The 14,863-nt window shown below is 42.2% G+C and overlaps 1 protein-coding gene across 6 annotated transcripts in view; it reads left to right on the top strand.

Annotated features, from left to right (window-relative positions):
- The window catches only part of akt1 (AKT serine/threonine kinase 1), a 122,398-nt gene that overhangs the window by 70,990 nt on the left and 36,545 nt on the right, over positions 1 to 14,863 (top strand). For all 6 annotated transcript variants that reach the window (XM_080202609.1, XM_080202612.1, XM_080202614.1 and 3 more), the window contains one exon: positions 11,620 to 11,748. In XM_080202609.1, coding sequence (XP_080058735.1) covers positions 11,620 to 11,748 — 129 coding nt within the window. The remainder of the gene's footprint in view (positions 1 to 11,619; positions 11,749 to 14,863) is intronic.

Genomic DNA, 14,863 nt, shown 5'->3' with positions numbered 1-14,863 from the left:
GAGGTTCACTAGGCTGATACCGGAGTTGAGGGGGTTGAATTATGAAGAGAGGCTGAATAGACTGGGCTTGTACTCGTTAGAGTTTAGAAGGATGAGGAGGGATCTTATTGAGACATATAAGATGATGAAGGGGATGGATAGAGAAGAGGTGGAGAGGTTCTTCCCGCTTAGAAAGGACAGCAGGACTAGAGGGCACAGCCTCAAAATAAGGGGGGGAGGGGGGGGCGCAGTTTAGAACGGAGTTGTGGAGGAACTTCTTCACTCAAAGTGTGGTGAATCTCTGGAATTCTCTGCCCGTTGAAGTGGTGGAGGCTACCTCGCTGAGTTTATTTAAGACGCGGGTAGATAGGTTTTTGGTAGACAAGGGGATTAAGGGTTATGGGGAGAAAGTGGGAAAGTGGAACTGAGCCACTTCAGATCAGCCATGATCTTATTGAATGGCGGGGCAGGCTTGAAGGGCTAGATGGCCTACTCCTGCTCCTATTTCTTATGTTCTTATGTTATCAGACTGAGAAAGGCAAGGAATATAATTTGATTTGATTTATTATTGTCACATGTATTAGTTCACAGTGAAAAGCATTATTTCTTGCACACTATACAGGCAAAACATACCGTTCATAGAGAAGGAAACAAGAGAATGCAGGATGTAGTGTTACAGTCATAACTAGAGTGTAAAGAAAGATCAACTTAATGTGAGGTAGGTCCGTTCAAAAGTCTGATGGCAGCAGGGAAGAAGCTGTTCTTGAGTTGGTTGGTACGTGTCCTCAGACTTTTGTACCTTGAATGTAAGTAAACTCTTGCACCAGAGAATCACTTTGGACTGGTTCCTGGAAAACTGAATTGTTACTTAAAGGTCAATGTAAAGTATATCTGCGATGTGGGTTTTGTAGTTGCATTAACAGCAAAAAGGGAACCTTTTTATTCTGTAGCTTAAAGTATAAGATGTCTACAAAAATAGTATTTAGTCAATAGTGCTTTTAGCCCGTGACAGTAAAAGACTTAAAATTCAGAATTTTGTCATGCCGTCCTTTTGGTTTGAAGTTAATGGTCTCTCTGGAAATTGTAACATTCTCTCTCTTCCCATCTTTTGGTGTGCCTTCCAGTTTATCTTGATTTACTTATTTCTTTAACCGTTCATGATGTGATTGTCGTTATGAGGGACTAGGAAGGGACTTTTTTTTATCAGGAATCAGGTATGGCACACGATCAGCATGTTCTAGCCTTCCTGGAGTATTCCTCAGGAAGAAGTTTATTTTTTAACAGGGCTAAAACCTGACAGGTTTGAAAACAAAATGAATAAAGAAACATGCCTGATAACTAAACTATGCCTAGAGTTGTACACAGTAAAACAGTGCATTTTGCTGCATATTTCATTCCATTCTTCCCTTACCTTCTAAAGATACGAATATTGCATTGTAACTTTAATTAAAGAATGTATTGTTTCTGAGTAGTTGACATACTTGAACCATATTGCAATGTTGGCTATCCCAAAATGAAGTCCTTCTTGGGGTGTCATGATAAAAAATGACAACGACGGAACAGAAGTGTTAGGCATCTGCTGTGGTAATTTAAAAACATTTGTTTCAGAGCTCCAAGTGATAGATTTTGCCGTGTCAATAAGTGAGAGTTGCTATTACTGTATCTTTTTTCTAATGTGGCCTATTTCCCAATTAGCATTGAGTCTTTATGTTCAAGTAGGCACGGTGATTAGCACTGCTGCCTCACAGCGCCAGGGATCCGGGTTCAATTCCAGCCTTGGGGTCAATGTCTGTGTGGAGTCTGCACGTTCTTCCTGTGTCTGCGTGGGTTTCCTCCGGGTGCTCCAGTTTCCTCCCACAGTCCGAAACATGTGCTGGCTAAATGCATTGACCTTGCTAAATTCTCCCTCTGTACCCGAACAGGCGCTGGAGTGTGGCGACTAGGGGATTTTCACTGTAACTTCATTTCAGTGTTAATATAATATACTTATAGAATAATAGAACCCTACAGTGCAGAAACAGGCCCTTCAGCCCATCGAGTCTGCACTGAACACAATCCCACCCAGGCCCTTCCCCCACATCCCTACATATTATATCCACTAATCCCTCTAACCTACGCATCCCTAGATACTAAGGGGCAATTTCTTTGCATGGCCAATCAACCTAACCCGCACATCTTTCGACCGTGGGAGGAAACTGGAGTACCCGGAGGAAACATGCGGACAGTGACCTGAGCCGGGAATTGAACCCAGGACCCTGGAGCTGTGAAGCAGCAGTGCTAACCACTGTGCTACCGTGCCGCCCTGACATAAATTTAAAAATAAAATGAAAATGAGATGGTTTTAGCTGGAGTTCAATTACTCTTTAAGAAAATCCTCTTGTCCTTCTGGATGACACGAGCCTCTTTTTTTAACAATCCAGGATAGGGTATTATTTTTGATGTGTCTATACAGTTGAAGCGATTTTAAACTATCGGACAGCTTTGCTCAAAGATTTGGACCTTGCATGTTGTCCTTGTGATAGTTGTGTGGAATGCATTTTTTAATTATCATGGAAGGTGTCAGTTGCTCAACTGGTTACATTTTTTTCTGTGCATGGGGAAGCATTTTGTTGTTTGTTGTTGCATTGGGATATCCAGTTTTGTCCAGAACCTCACCTCACCAATGTGAATGACAAAGCAAGGGCATAGCATTGGGCTTTATGGGGAAATCTGACAGCAGTTTGACATGGATTCCCCAAATAGTTGGCTGTCAAATCACTGGATTTTAATGATGAGAATAAGCTAATCTTGTAAATTTTAAATCGGGTTATTTCACGCTGTTCATTTCATTTGCCCGCCTCGCAACAAATAAACATGGAGAAGGTTGTCCGTAAACCTTGTCTTGTTATGACTGGCCTTAAATTAAAAGTTTAATATTGAATAGCTGGGCCATACTTTTCAAAGACACCGAGGTAATTTTCCATTCCATCATGTATTAGTTGTCATGATACAATCCCTCGGTACTAATAACCCAGTGCTACCTTTCTTCGGCAGCTTATAGATGTGTTGCCATTTTAATTTTGAAACTGCACCCATCAGATGCCTCAGTAAATGTTATTTCCACCAGAATGCAGGCAATATTTTAATGAATTTTTTTTTCTTTAGCCTCAGAATACGATTACACAGGGCACGCCAATGATAATACAGCAGTTTTGTGTGGGTATTAACATGGTTCTCCACTAATACATTTTAAACATATGAGCTAGTTTCATCAGTTTTATTTCCTCCTTGCTAACAACATAAGATGTTTGAAAGTGTTCCACAATGAGCGGTTTCTTGGTTTGGAAGATTCTATTTAGCTATTGGTAGTGAGTAATATTATTAAATACTTGAGTGGATTTTGAGTCTTCACGCGTGTGAGCACGCATGACAAATTTGTGAATACTCCGATTTGTGTTTATTGTGTGGAGTCAAAAGACTTGCGATAAATTTACCCTAGTTAAAATTTTGATGTACCTGCTTACGTACTCGGATTCGTTTTGCAAATGTTCATGTTTAAATGTGTTTAGCACATGAATCGTAATTCAGAATTTATTTAAATGCTTGTGCCCGGTTGAGTAGTGTCACACAACTTTCACAAATCTTGATGAGGTTGTTCTCCAGGAGAAGGGAGTTTTTTTTTTAGCACTGGTTCTAGATAAAATGGGTGGAATTACTTTTCAGCAACTCTGTCTGCTTTTTGTGCCCCTTCGTTTGTGGAGAGGGAATTTCTGAAGTTTGTTTTTCTACGTTGGTTCTTCCCTCTATCTTTGCCTTTCCCCTCCACATCTGAAGTTCTATTGTGAGAGAGTAGGTGAGGGAAAGTGTGCGTTTTTCCACCGCACAGATGCTTCTGCTCTGCAGATAACAGGAGGCAGATGTCTGCCCAGAGGCAGTGTGAATTGAGCTGGAGATTTAGCAATACTCTTCCCACCCCCATGTTCCACAGTGGGGAACTCCACCAGCAGCCCTGTTCTGAGAAAGCTTGGCTATGCTTTGCAAGTAGTTGCGATCATTGTAGCATCCGCTTGCTCCCTGTTTTTAGAGGAAAGCATCAGGGTAATGTTTATATGATTTTAATTCTTTGTTTCTTCATCTTTTCCTCTCCTCCTCAAATAGTTATCTTTTCATAAGAATGATTCCAATCAATGGAATATATAACTAGACATTGTTTGAAAAAGACTGTAGTGATTTTATATGTGCATATATTAAAATGTACATTTATGTGTGTGTGTTACAGACAGGAGGGGGTTTAATTTAAACAGCCTCAATTTCTCCTCGCGTCAACTGTCCATAAACAAAAGGATGTTTTGATTTTTAATTCCCCCCCCCCCCTCCCGCCCCCCCAACTTAAATAGGCGGTGGTGCATTTCCCAACCCCTCAATTTTGTTGTTGTCCAATTTTTATTAGTAACCCCACGGCAAACTTAGTGGGTTAGTTCATTCGCACCCTCACAGCAGTGCCTATTCTTCCCCTTGCAATAAAAGAGCTGGGGTGGGGAGTGGGGTGGGCAAAGGTAGAGAAAGAAAGATTCAAAGAGCAAAGACCACAGAATAAAGAACTATTGTTCGACGTAAGTCCAGAGTGTAGAAGCAAAGTCCAATGGTGTATTCCTTCTTAGAGGTCAGCAGATTGAAGACTGATACTGGATAATTCACTTTGCTGGAAGTGATGGTCTCCATGATGGAATAGTCTTGTAGACAGGAAATAGTCTTGTAGACAGGAAATAGTCTTGTAGACAATGCGAGTCAGGCATTCACCTGGACTCGGCCCTCATCCTGAACTGCTGCTTGCTAGATGGAAATGTATATTCCTTTCTCGGGATTCTTTAGAGTGTTAATGTCTCATAAGTGGTCCTTTGTCCTAGCAGACTAGTAGTCTCTGACCAGGCCTGGTTTAGGTAATGTAGCTGGCCTTTGTATAATTCCGTTTCAATTTGGTTTCTACAGCTCACAGGGTTATTATCATCTCTTGGAGATGACGCGGTATTAGCTTCCATGTTACTGCCAGAAAGTTCCTCTTTTTTTTAAAGTCTTTGTCCGGCTTTAAAATTTTATAAATTAGCCATGAGGATAGGTATATACATTTTATGAAAAATATCTTGAGGTCTTGGCTTTGTTACATATATGGTATATAAAATATGTGCACATATGCTGGAATTTTACACCTGCCCTGGAATCGGGGTGGGCGGGGCTCGCAGATTGGCATTCTCTGTTGGCCTCGGGTGGGATCTTACGAGTCTCTGGCAAGCAAGGTGGTAAAATTCTGGTAACGGAGTCTAACGTTAAGGCACAGGTGAAAGAGAACATAAAACAATAAACGGAGAGCTGTTTGTGGCAGAATTAATAGATGGTAACAGAAGTAAACTATTACTGAAAGTATGCTAGACCCTCCCAGGTCAGGATGAAAACCTTGGATCATAAGATCATAAGACATAGAGCAGAATTAGGCCACTGTGTCCATCGAGTCTGCTCTGCAATTATGGCTGATATTTTTCTCATCCCCATTCTCCTGCCTTTTTGCCATAGCCCCTGATTCCCTTATTGATCAAGAACCTATCTATCCTTGTCTTAAAGACACTCAATGACTTGGCCTCCACAGCCTTCTGCGGCAAAGAATTTCACAGATTCACCACTCTCTGGCTGAAGAAAATCCTCATCATTTCTGTTTTAAAGGATTGTCCCTTTAGCTTGAGGTTATGCCTTCTGGTTCTAGTTTTTTCTACTAGTGGAAACAGCCTTTCCACATCCACTCTATCCAGGTCTTTCGGTATCCTGTAGGTTTCAATAAGATCTCTCCTCATCCTTCTAAACTCAGACGAGTACAGACCCAGAGTACTCAACCATTCCTGATATGACACGCTCTTCATTCCAGGGATTGTTCTTGTGAACCACCTCTGGACCCTTTCCAAGGCCAATACATCCTTCCTTAGATATGGGGCCCAAAACTGCTCACAATATTCCAAATGGTGTCTGACGAGAGCCTTATACATCCCTGCTCTTGTATTTTAGCCCTCTTGACATGAATGCTAACATTGCATTTGCCTTCCTAACTGCCAACTGAACCTGTACGTTAACATTAAGAGAATTTTGAACAAGGACTCCCAAGTTCCTTTGTGTTTGCAATTTCCGAAGCATTTTCCCATTTAGAAAATATTCCATGCCTCCATTCCTCCTTCCAAAGTGCATAACCTCACACTTTTCCACATTGTACTCCATCTGCCACTTCTTTGCCCACTCTCTTAATCTGGAAACACTGAAATTCTGTCGTCATGAGGAAGGTAATTTCCTATAGTGCATGACCGAAAGCAAAGCTGTGAATAACAAAATAAACGTGGAACGAACAATTTTAAAAAAAATCTACACAATGTGGACTTTAAATCCTAATTGTTACACATCTTTACTTAATTAAGACAGGTTAAACATGGTCATGCTCCCAAAAAGTTCCTTAATCTGGAACTATGGGATGAGAGAACATAACGTATGGGTGATATGGTGAGTAGATGACTGTTATTGTAATTGGAGATGTCACTTAAACAAAAATTGACCATAATGTTTCCACTACTAAGACAAGGAAAACATTCCTGGAGTTATTGAAGGCCCTTTTATGTCCCATTTTGGGTGCTGCCCATTTTGGTGGTGCTGTTAATAGATAGAGATATTAAACTGAGGCTCTGTCCATTGTTTATCATTCTTTGTTCGCATTTGTTACACACCCCTATTTGGTGGTGGGGCGGCTTCTTGTACCATTGCAGTCCATGTGGCCTAGGTACTCCCAGGGTGCTGTTAGAAAAGGATACCCAGTGACACTGAAGAAACAGCAGTATGATTCAAAGTCAAGCTAGTCTGTGACTTAGAGGGCAGCTTGCGTCTTATGCTGTTTCCATGCATATGCTGCCTTTGTCCTTCAAGTGGATGAGGTACAGGTTTGGAAGGTGTTGTCGAAGGACACTTGGCAAGTAGCTCTAGCACATTTTGTAGATGGTACACACTGCTGCCACTGTGCAACAGTGGCGGAGGGAGTGGACATCGAAGGTAAAGGATGGGGTCTTGTCAAGTCCTCAGATGGTATTGAGCATCATGTATTCTTAGAGCTGCACTCAATAAAGCAAGTAAAGAGTATTCCATCTCACTCCTGACTTGTGCCTTGTAGATGGTGGACAGGCTTTGGAGAGTCAGAGGTGAGTTACTTGCCACAGAACTCCATGTCTCTGCCCTGCTCTTATCACCACAGTATTTACATGGCTGGTCCAGTCAGTTTCTGGTTACTGGTAACCTCCAGGATGTTAATAGTGGGGTATTCAGTGACGGTAATTCCATTGAATCTCAACGGGCAATGGATATACCCTGTTTCTCGGATGGACATAAAATATCCCATGGCTCTGTTTTGAGGAACAGCAATTATTTAACGGTTAAAATAGAACAGGTTTTCCGGTCACTAATACATTTATTACTTGTGTGACCTTGCTGTGCAAAAAATGACTACTGTGTTATAACAGTGACTACAATTCAAAACCATATTTAATTGGCTGTTAAGTTGCTGGGCCACCCTCTAGTCATGAAGCTGCTGTATAAATGCAAGTCATATCTTGCTATATCTATTTCCATCCCTATCAGTAAGTTGCGATAACTTATCTTTTCATTACATCAGTGATTGGATTACGCTTCAAAAACTGAAAAACCTTGTTGAATTTTCACCCTATTCTTGGTTCGTATCAGTTTGAAAGATCAAACTTAGAAACTGAGTTATTATGCTCCTGTAAACTTGTCGTTTCTCTGTACAGATGATGAATAACTTGTGCACTTCCTGCATTTTTTGCCTTTATCCTGGAAATTATTTCCGATGTATCTTTGTAGACTGAAACACTTGATGTATGATCTTAATTAAATCAAATTAATAAGCAGTGGTTATAAATTTGTCATTTGACACAGGATTATGTCTTTAAAAACATTGCCCAATCTCTAAGAAAAATAACCTTCTAATTGTTATATTTATTCTGAGCAGCATTGCAGAATTTCCCAGTCCTTAGCTGCATTATTAACTACGCATTTGAAAAATCAATATCTGAACAACATGAAAAATAAATTGCGCAAACATAGAGTCAAGTGATGTTTCTAGTTTCCAATCGATATATATTTCTTGATGTTTTAATTTCTTTGGTTTCCCATCAGTGTGTTTTTGTGTGCACACTTACTTTCTGTCCACATTTTCAATTACTTTCTCTTCCCTGCCCATGACTACTGTGTTACAATAGTGACTACAGTCTCCCAAGAACATACTTAATTGGCTGTCAAGCATGCTGGGCCATCCTGTAGTCATGAAGCTGCTGTATAAATGCAAGTCATATCTTTCTATATCTACCTTCATCCCCATCAGTAAGTTGCAATAACTTATCTTTTCATTACATCATTGACTAAACCAACTGAGGAGGTGTTTCTAACAGTTCCCAAACCGATGCCAGTGCCAGCTTTTGGGATTTGTACAGGGGAAACACCTAGAGTCCCTACAGTGCAGGCAGAGGTCATTCAGTCCATCAAGTCTGCATTGACTTTCCAACAGAGCATTCCACCCAGGCCCTTCCCCACCTCATAACCCTGTGTATTTGTCCTGCTAATCCCCCGAGCTTTCATATCGTGGGACACCAAGGGACAATTTAGCATGGCCAGTCCACCTGCTGCCAGACCGCTCCATATCCATACAGCTTTCCCTAGAGGAAATGCCTTGCCTTCCCTTGGTACATCCTCTAAATAATGGCGTTATGGTGGTGCAGAACTTGTATTACGTTAAATGCAAGGCCAAAATCTGCAGTGACGGTTTGAGGATTTTATTTCTGCTTTTTTTCAACGGATTTACTGATTTTAAAAAGTTGATATCAACAAAAATGACCAGAAATCAGCTGGATGGTCAATAAAAGCCCAGAGGTCACTTGTGCCCTTACTAAGAAAGGAAATCTGCTGTTCTCACCCTGTCTGGCTTGTCAATGACTCCAGTTTCACACCAACATGGCTGACGTTTCATTGCCCTCAGACATGGCTTAGCAAGCAACTCCGTTGTATGAAGACCCACCATCTTCTCAGGTCTGTGAGGGATAAATAATAAATACGCTTCTTGTCAGTATTTGGATTTGATTTATGATTAGTATACAGTGAAAAATATTGTTTCTGGTGTGCCATAAAGGCAAAGCATACCATTCATAGGGAAGAAAAGGAGAGAGTGCAGAATGTTACAGTCATAATGAGGGTGTAGAGAAAGATCGACATAGTGCAAGGTCGGTCCATTCAAAAGTCTGATGACAGCAGGGAGAAAGCTGTTTTTGAGTTGATTGATACATGTTTTCAGACTTTTGTATCTTTTCCCGATGGAAGAAGGTGGAAGAGAGAATGTCTGGGGTGCTTGACTGACACACACACACACACACACACACACACACACACACACACACACACACACACAGTAACACCCACACACACACACAGTAACACCCACACCTAAGAATGAGTAGGTTCAGTCGAGGAATTGCTTCCAAGGAATATCTGTTGTTCAAGCACTTTCTTCATTTTTACAGTTGACTCACGACATTAAAGTAGCAGTGGGACATCTGGCTGTGATTGAAGGAATAGTGTATCGACTGTGCTGTTTGTGAATGAAGGTGCCCTCGAGAATTAACTCTCTTCCTGTAATGACAAATCTTTTTGTTGCTGAATAATACTGTATTAATAATTACAGACCGCCCTAACAGCAGCGTTTAAAAAGCCTGAAACTGCTTCTTGTACTTGGGCCTGGGGAATCTGACACTTTACCACGAAGTTGTGAAATTGCTGGGACCTAATTTGAGACCATCTAAACTCATCGCACGTATTTTTAAAAAATAATCAAACCGGTAGTCAATATGAAGTTACGTTTTAATATTCGCGCGATGGCATTGATGGAGTGCATTGATGTTCTAACGTGCTGTGCCACAGAGTGGCAAGAGTGCAGTATTACATCCATGTGACAGGGTACCATCTGGAGGCCATTCATTTCCTGAAATGGAAGGGAAAGGGGAAAACAATAGTGAGTGAGCACAGGCCTGTACTTTTATAATGGCCAGCCTGAGCGTGACGGTGGCAGGGACTTGGAATGTCACTTACCTGCCCTTGCCATTGAGGAGAGAGGAGAGAGATGTCCCTTTGAAATATAGAGGGACATAGCTCTGGGGTGTTGGAGAGGGTGTTAAAATGCATCTTTGGGATTTGCATTCTCTGCAGCAGTTTGCTTATGCTGTGAAATCTAGTGACTGACCCATTTTTATGTGGTTACGTCAGATGTTAGTGAAATACCGGGTGCCGTTTTTAGCCAACAGAATTTAAATTGGTAGAATCTCTACAGTGCAGAAGGAGGCCATTTGGCCCATTGAGTCTCTACCAATTCTCCAACAGAGCGTCTTACCCAGGCCCTATCTCCGTAACCCCATGTATTTACCCCGCTAGTTCCCCCTAACCTATACTTCTTGGGTCATTTAAGGGGCAATTTAGCATGGCCAATCCACCTAACCTGCTCACCTTTGGACTGCGGGAGGAAAGCGGAGCACCCGGAGGAAACCCATGCAGACGCTAGTAGAATGTGCAAACAGACAGTCAACCAAGGCTGGAATCGATCCCTGGTGCTGTGAGGCAGCAGTGTTAAACACTGTGCTGCTAAAATGGGATTCAGTCATTTAGAAATGAAAAGTCACAAGGCCACTAATTTGCTGGGATGTTTATCTAGACTATTCATGATGGGTTCGAAAGATTTATTTTCCAAAACTTACTCATTGTGAAATGCTAAAATTAAGCAATTGGTATTGAATTAGTTTTGAACGAACTGTATAGGAACTAAACACAGTAGCTGTACTTCATTTAAGGATGGATTAATGTGCTGGTCACTGTTCTGGCCTGGAGACTCGAAGAATAAAGTTTTATTTAATTGTTATAATGTGGTCACATCCAAGATCCTTAGGCAGGGATTTCCATTCTCTTTGTGAAGAGAGTCCCAGATGTGCCCCCAGCCCACCAATCGTATTTGAATGACAGGGCCTCTCTGATACCCGCTATATTTGGGCGGCACAATAGCACAGTGGTTAGCACTGCTGCTTCACAGCTCCAGGGTCCTGGGTTCGATTCCCGACTCCGGTCACTGTCTGTGTGGAGTTTGCACATTCTCCTCGTGTCTGCATGGGTTTCCTCTGGGTACTCTGGTTTCCTCCCACAGTCCAAAGATGTGCGGGTTAGGTTGATTGGCCATGCTAAGAAATTGCCCCTTAGTGTCCAGGGATGCGTAGGTTCGAGGGATTAGTGGGTATAATGTGTGGGGATGTGGGGGTAGGGCCTGGGTGGGATTGTGTTCGGCGCAGACCTGATGGGCTGAAGGGCCTCTTTCTGCACTGTAGGGTTCTGTGGTTCTATATTTAGTGGGTTTACCAGAGAAGATTGTGGAAGGCCTTTCTCAGCCCCTCCTAAGCTGTGGATTTGAGGCCATTGTACATATTTTAAAATATCTCTGAGACCTGTGCAAGTCAAACCATGGAGATTCAAGGATTGCCTGTTTTGAGCATGTTCTTTGTGGTTGATGTTCATTATGATTCTGCTTTTCTGTATTTCCAGGAGAATACATAAAAACATGGAGGCCCAGGTATTTTTTGTTGAAGACTGATGGTACGTTTATTGGTTATAAAGAGAGGCCACAAGATGTAGACCAACTGGAGACACCTTTGAATAACTTCTCTGTAGCACGTACGTATGACCTAACCTTTCGTTCTCATCTTTCCCTCCTCAGTATTTGAAAATGTAAAATATTCAAAGAAAAACAGATCACTGAATGAAGCTGTCCACAGGTCAATTTGTTTGTATTAGTTTCAGTTTGTAATATCGAAAGGCAAGTTCTACCTCATGATCTCAATTCTGTTAAAAATAGTCTCCCATTTACCGATTGCAACATTCTGAAAGTATGCATGACTATCTGAGTGGCCTCATCTTACATGGTACAGGGGCTAGAGGTACTTCTGGTGGCTTTCAGGTGTTACAATTGTGAGACCGATAAGATTGTTATGTTTTGAGATTTTGTCTCTAAATTTAAGGTAAAATGAAGAGAGTCATGTGACCTGTTCTAAAGTCTACCTGGCAACCGATTAGGTGACATGGCTGCTGAAAATGAAAGCCCGAATTGTTTTGCTGGAACAAAGGTATAAGGTGTTCACACTTGAAGGCAATGACAGCAGCATCTATGTTTACAATGGGTATACTGCTGGTCTCAAGTCCCAAGGCGGTGTTGAGAATGTTGGATTGTAAATAGTTATGCTTTAAACTGTCCATTTACTTCAGGATTAAAGAGGGTTGTGGTCTCATGAGTAGTTAAGCAACATTTTCTACCTGGATACGAGGCCTGTGTGATTCATGTTGCCATTAAAGTGAACTTTGAGGTGGAAATGTTTCTAAGATAATTCTGAAACACTCAGATAGGCAGTTTGCTGGGATCTGGGAAAGATGGAGCAGCTGAAGGCCAGAAGCCTTTATGCTTCACCACCCAGTTGGGAACTCGCACTTGGATTGAAAAAGACTAATTTCATGAGGGTTTGAAATTATATTGGCAGATTTGCTTAGCTTTCGCTAGTCGGCTAAGAGTCGGACAAAGAAAGGGAGCTAAACGTCACCTTGGACTCCACCAGGGAAAAATGAATGGCCTGTGTGACGTATACCTGTGACGTGGGCTCTTTGGTTATGTTAAAAATAGAAGGATTCCCAAGAGCAGGTGCCTGGGAGTGTGTTAGCACGGGACCCTTCTTGGAAAAGTTTGAAAGTCATTGCCTTAAATGGCTACTGTTTGTACCTTGCGTGCTTTGTCCTGACCATTGTAAAACTGGTGACAATACTAGAAAAAAATTGGTTATTCTTAACTGTCAGTGTATAGCAAAATAACCGTGTGTTGAGTTCTGTTTTGAATCAGAATATTGGTGTTCGTGCAGCATTTGTGGTTCTTGTTAGCCAAAAGACTTGAAGTTAGCGTATGATCTAATAATGTGGTTATAATGATAGAAATGGCTAATTAGGCAGCATATTGTTCCATGCGACAAAGGTTTCCTGTATGACACTCTTGATTTGTAATGGTTATTAGTAGATAGAATTCTTGTTTATCTTGTTTGCATCTGTAGACTGCCACATCAGCAAACTGCAAACCTGCATGCAAGGAAAGAGATTGATTTTGTAGTTGAAGTAAGATATCAATCTTGCTTTATTTCCTTCTGTCAACTGTGCGTATAGTTCACAAATAAACTGAAAGGCATATTTCACCTTACTTTAATGTACAGTCATTTTAACGCTTTTCTTCTTTTTTGCATGGATTTTTTCAAGTTTTGTTGTATTTGCTACCATAGCCCTTTTTTTTAGTTCAGTCGTCCCCTAGTAATAGGTCTATTTCCAATCCTCATTAAACCAGATGCCACGTGCTGTTAAAACCAGCTTTACCGCACCCCCCCTCCCCCCCCCCCCCCGCCCCCTTTAAGGGACATGACGACCTTCCATTGATCTTGGCGTGGTCAAGATGCACAGTGACATTTATTCAAATATTATCATTCAAAGTCATAGATGTTGGAAAGGAAGGACAAATGGCACCGCTTACCCCATAGTCATGCCCCTCATTTATAGAAAACAATTTCCCAAAGGGCTTTACAGAAGCAGTATGGAATAAAATTTGACACAGAGTCACGAGGAGATAGTCAATCAGATGGTCAAAGTTTGCTGACAGGTGATGAGATGTAGGGTGGGATTTCCAGAGCTTTGGGGCCTTGGGATACTCGGAGAGTTAGGTGAGGGATAGTCAGAGGGGAGGACTGTAGTCAGTGGAGAGATGGTTGGGTTGTGATAGGAGGGGGTAAGGAGGTGGGGAAGATAGTCAAGGGGGTGAGGAGGTGGGTGTGGGATTGGGGGATAGTCGGGGGATGGGTGAAAAGATCGGGTGATAGTCAAGATGTAGGTAAGTGGGTGGGGAGGATAGTTGGGAAGGGTTGGGTAAGGGAGTGGGCAGATCATCAGGATGAGGGGGTGGAGGATTGTCGGGGGGGTGGGGAATACTCGGATGGTTGGGTAAGGAACTGGGCGGATAGTCGAAAGGTGATTTGAGGGGGTTGGGGGATAGTCAGGAAGGGTTGGGTAAGGGAGTGGGCAGATAGTGGAGATGAGGAGGTGGGGGATAGTCAGGAGCGGGGGGGGTGTTGGGTAAGGGACTGGGCAGATAGTCAGGGTGGGTGGGTGACGGGGTCGGGGGGATAGTCATAGGTTGAGGGAGATACTTGGGGGGGGGGTAGGCAGGAGCATTGGGTGTTGGGGTAGTCAGGGTGGGTGCAGTGGTAGACAGGATAGTCAGTGGGGTGGGGGGGAGAGGGGTTGGGGAGAGTAGTCTTAGCCCCATGCTCACCCCTGGAAAAGTACGGCTTCTGCCTACGTGCATTGAATTGTATTTGGCACTCTTCTGCCAAATTCCCTACTCTGCCTGACACATCTTGTGATCTCCTGCAATTTTTCCCACAGTTTAAGATGAGTGAAATTGAATATCATTATTGCCGTTGTGCAAGTCATTTGTTTATCTGTGAACAAGAGAGGTTCCGACACAACATCCATGGGCACGCCCCTGTACATCTTGGCAGTACAAGAGCATTCATTTAGTCGTAGCCTCTGCTTTCTATCCTTCAGCCATTCCTTTATCCTTGAATATCATTAACTTTAATTTATGTGACAAGTCCCTTTTGTGGCACCTTGCCAAACAGTTTTTGAAAATCTAAATTCAGTGCATTCTTTGTTTATATTCTAATTTTTCCAAGAATTCAATGGAAATAATTAAGCATGACACGCCGTT

Source organism: Carcharhinus amblyrhynchos, chromosome 14 (assembly GCF_965287045.1).
Source record: "Carcharhinus amblyrhynchos chromosome 14, sCarAmb.v2.hapA, whole genome shotgun sequence".
NCBI lineage: Eukaryota > Metazoa > Chordata > Chondrichthyes > Carcharhiniformes > Carcharhinidae > Carcharhinus > Carcharhinus amblyrhynchos.
This window is presented reverse-complemented; position numbering and strand designations above follow the sequence as displayed.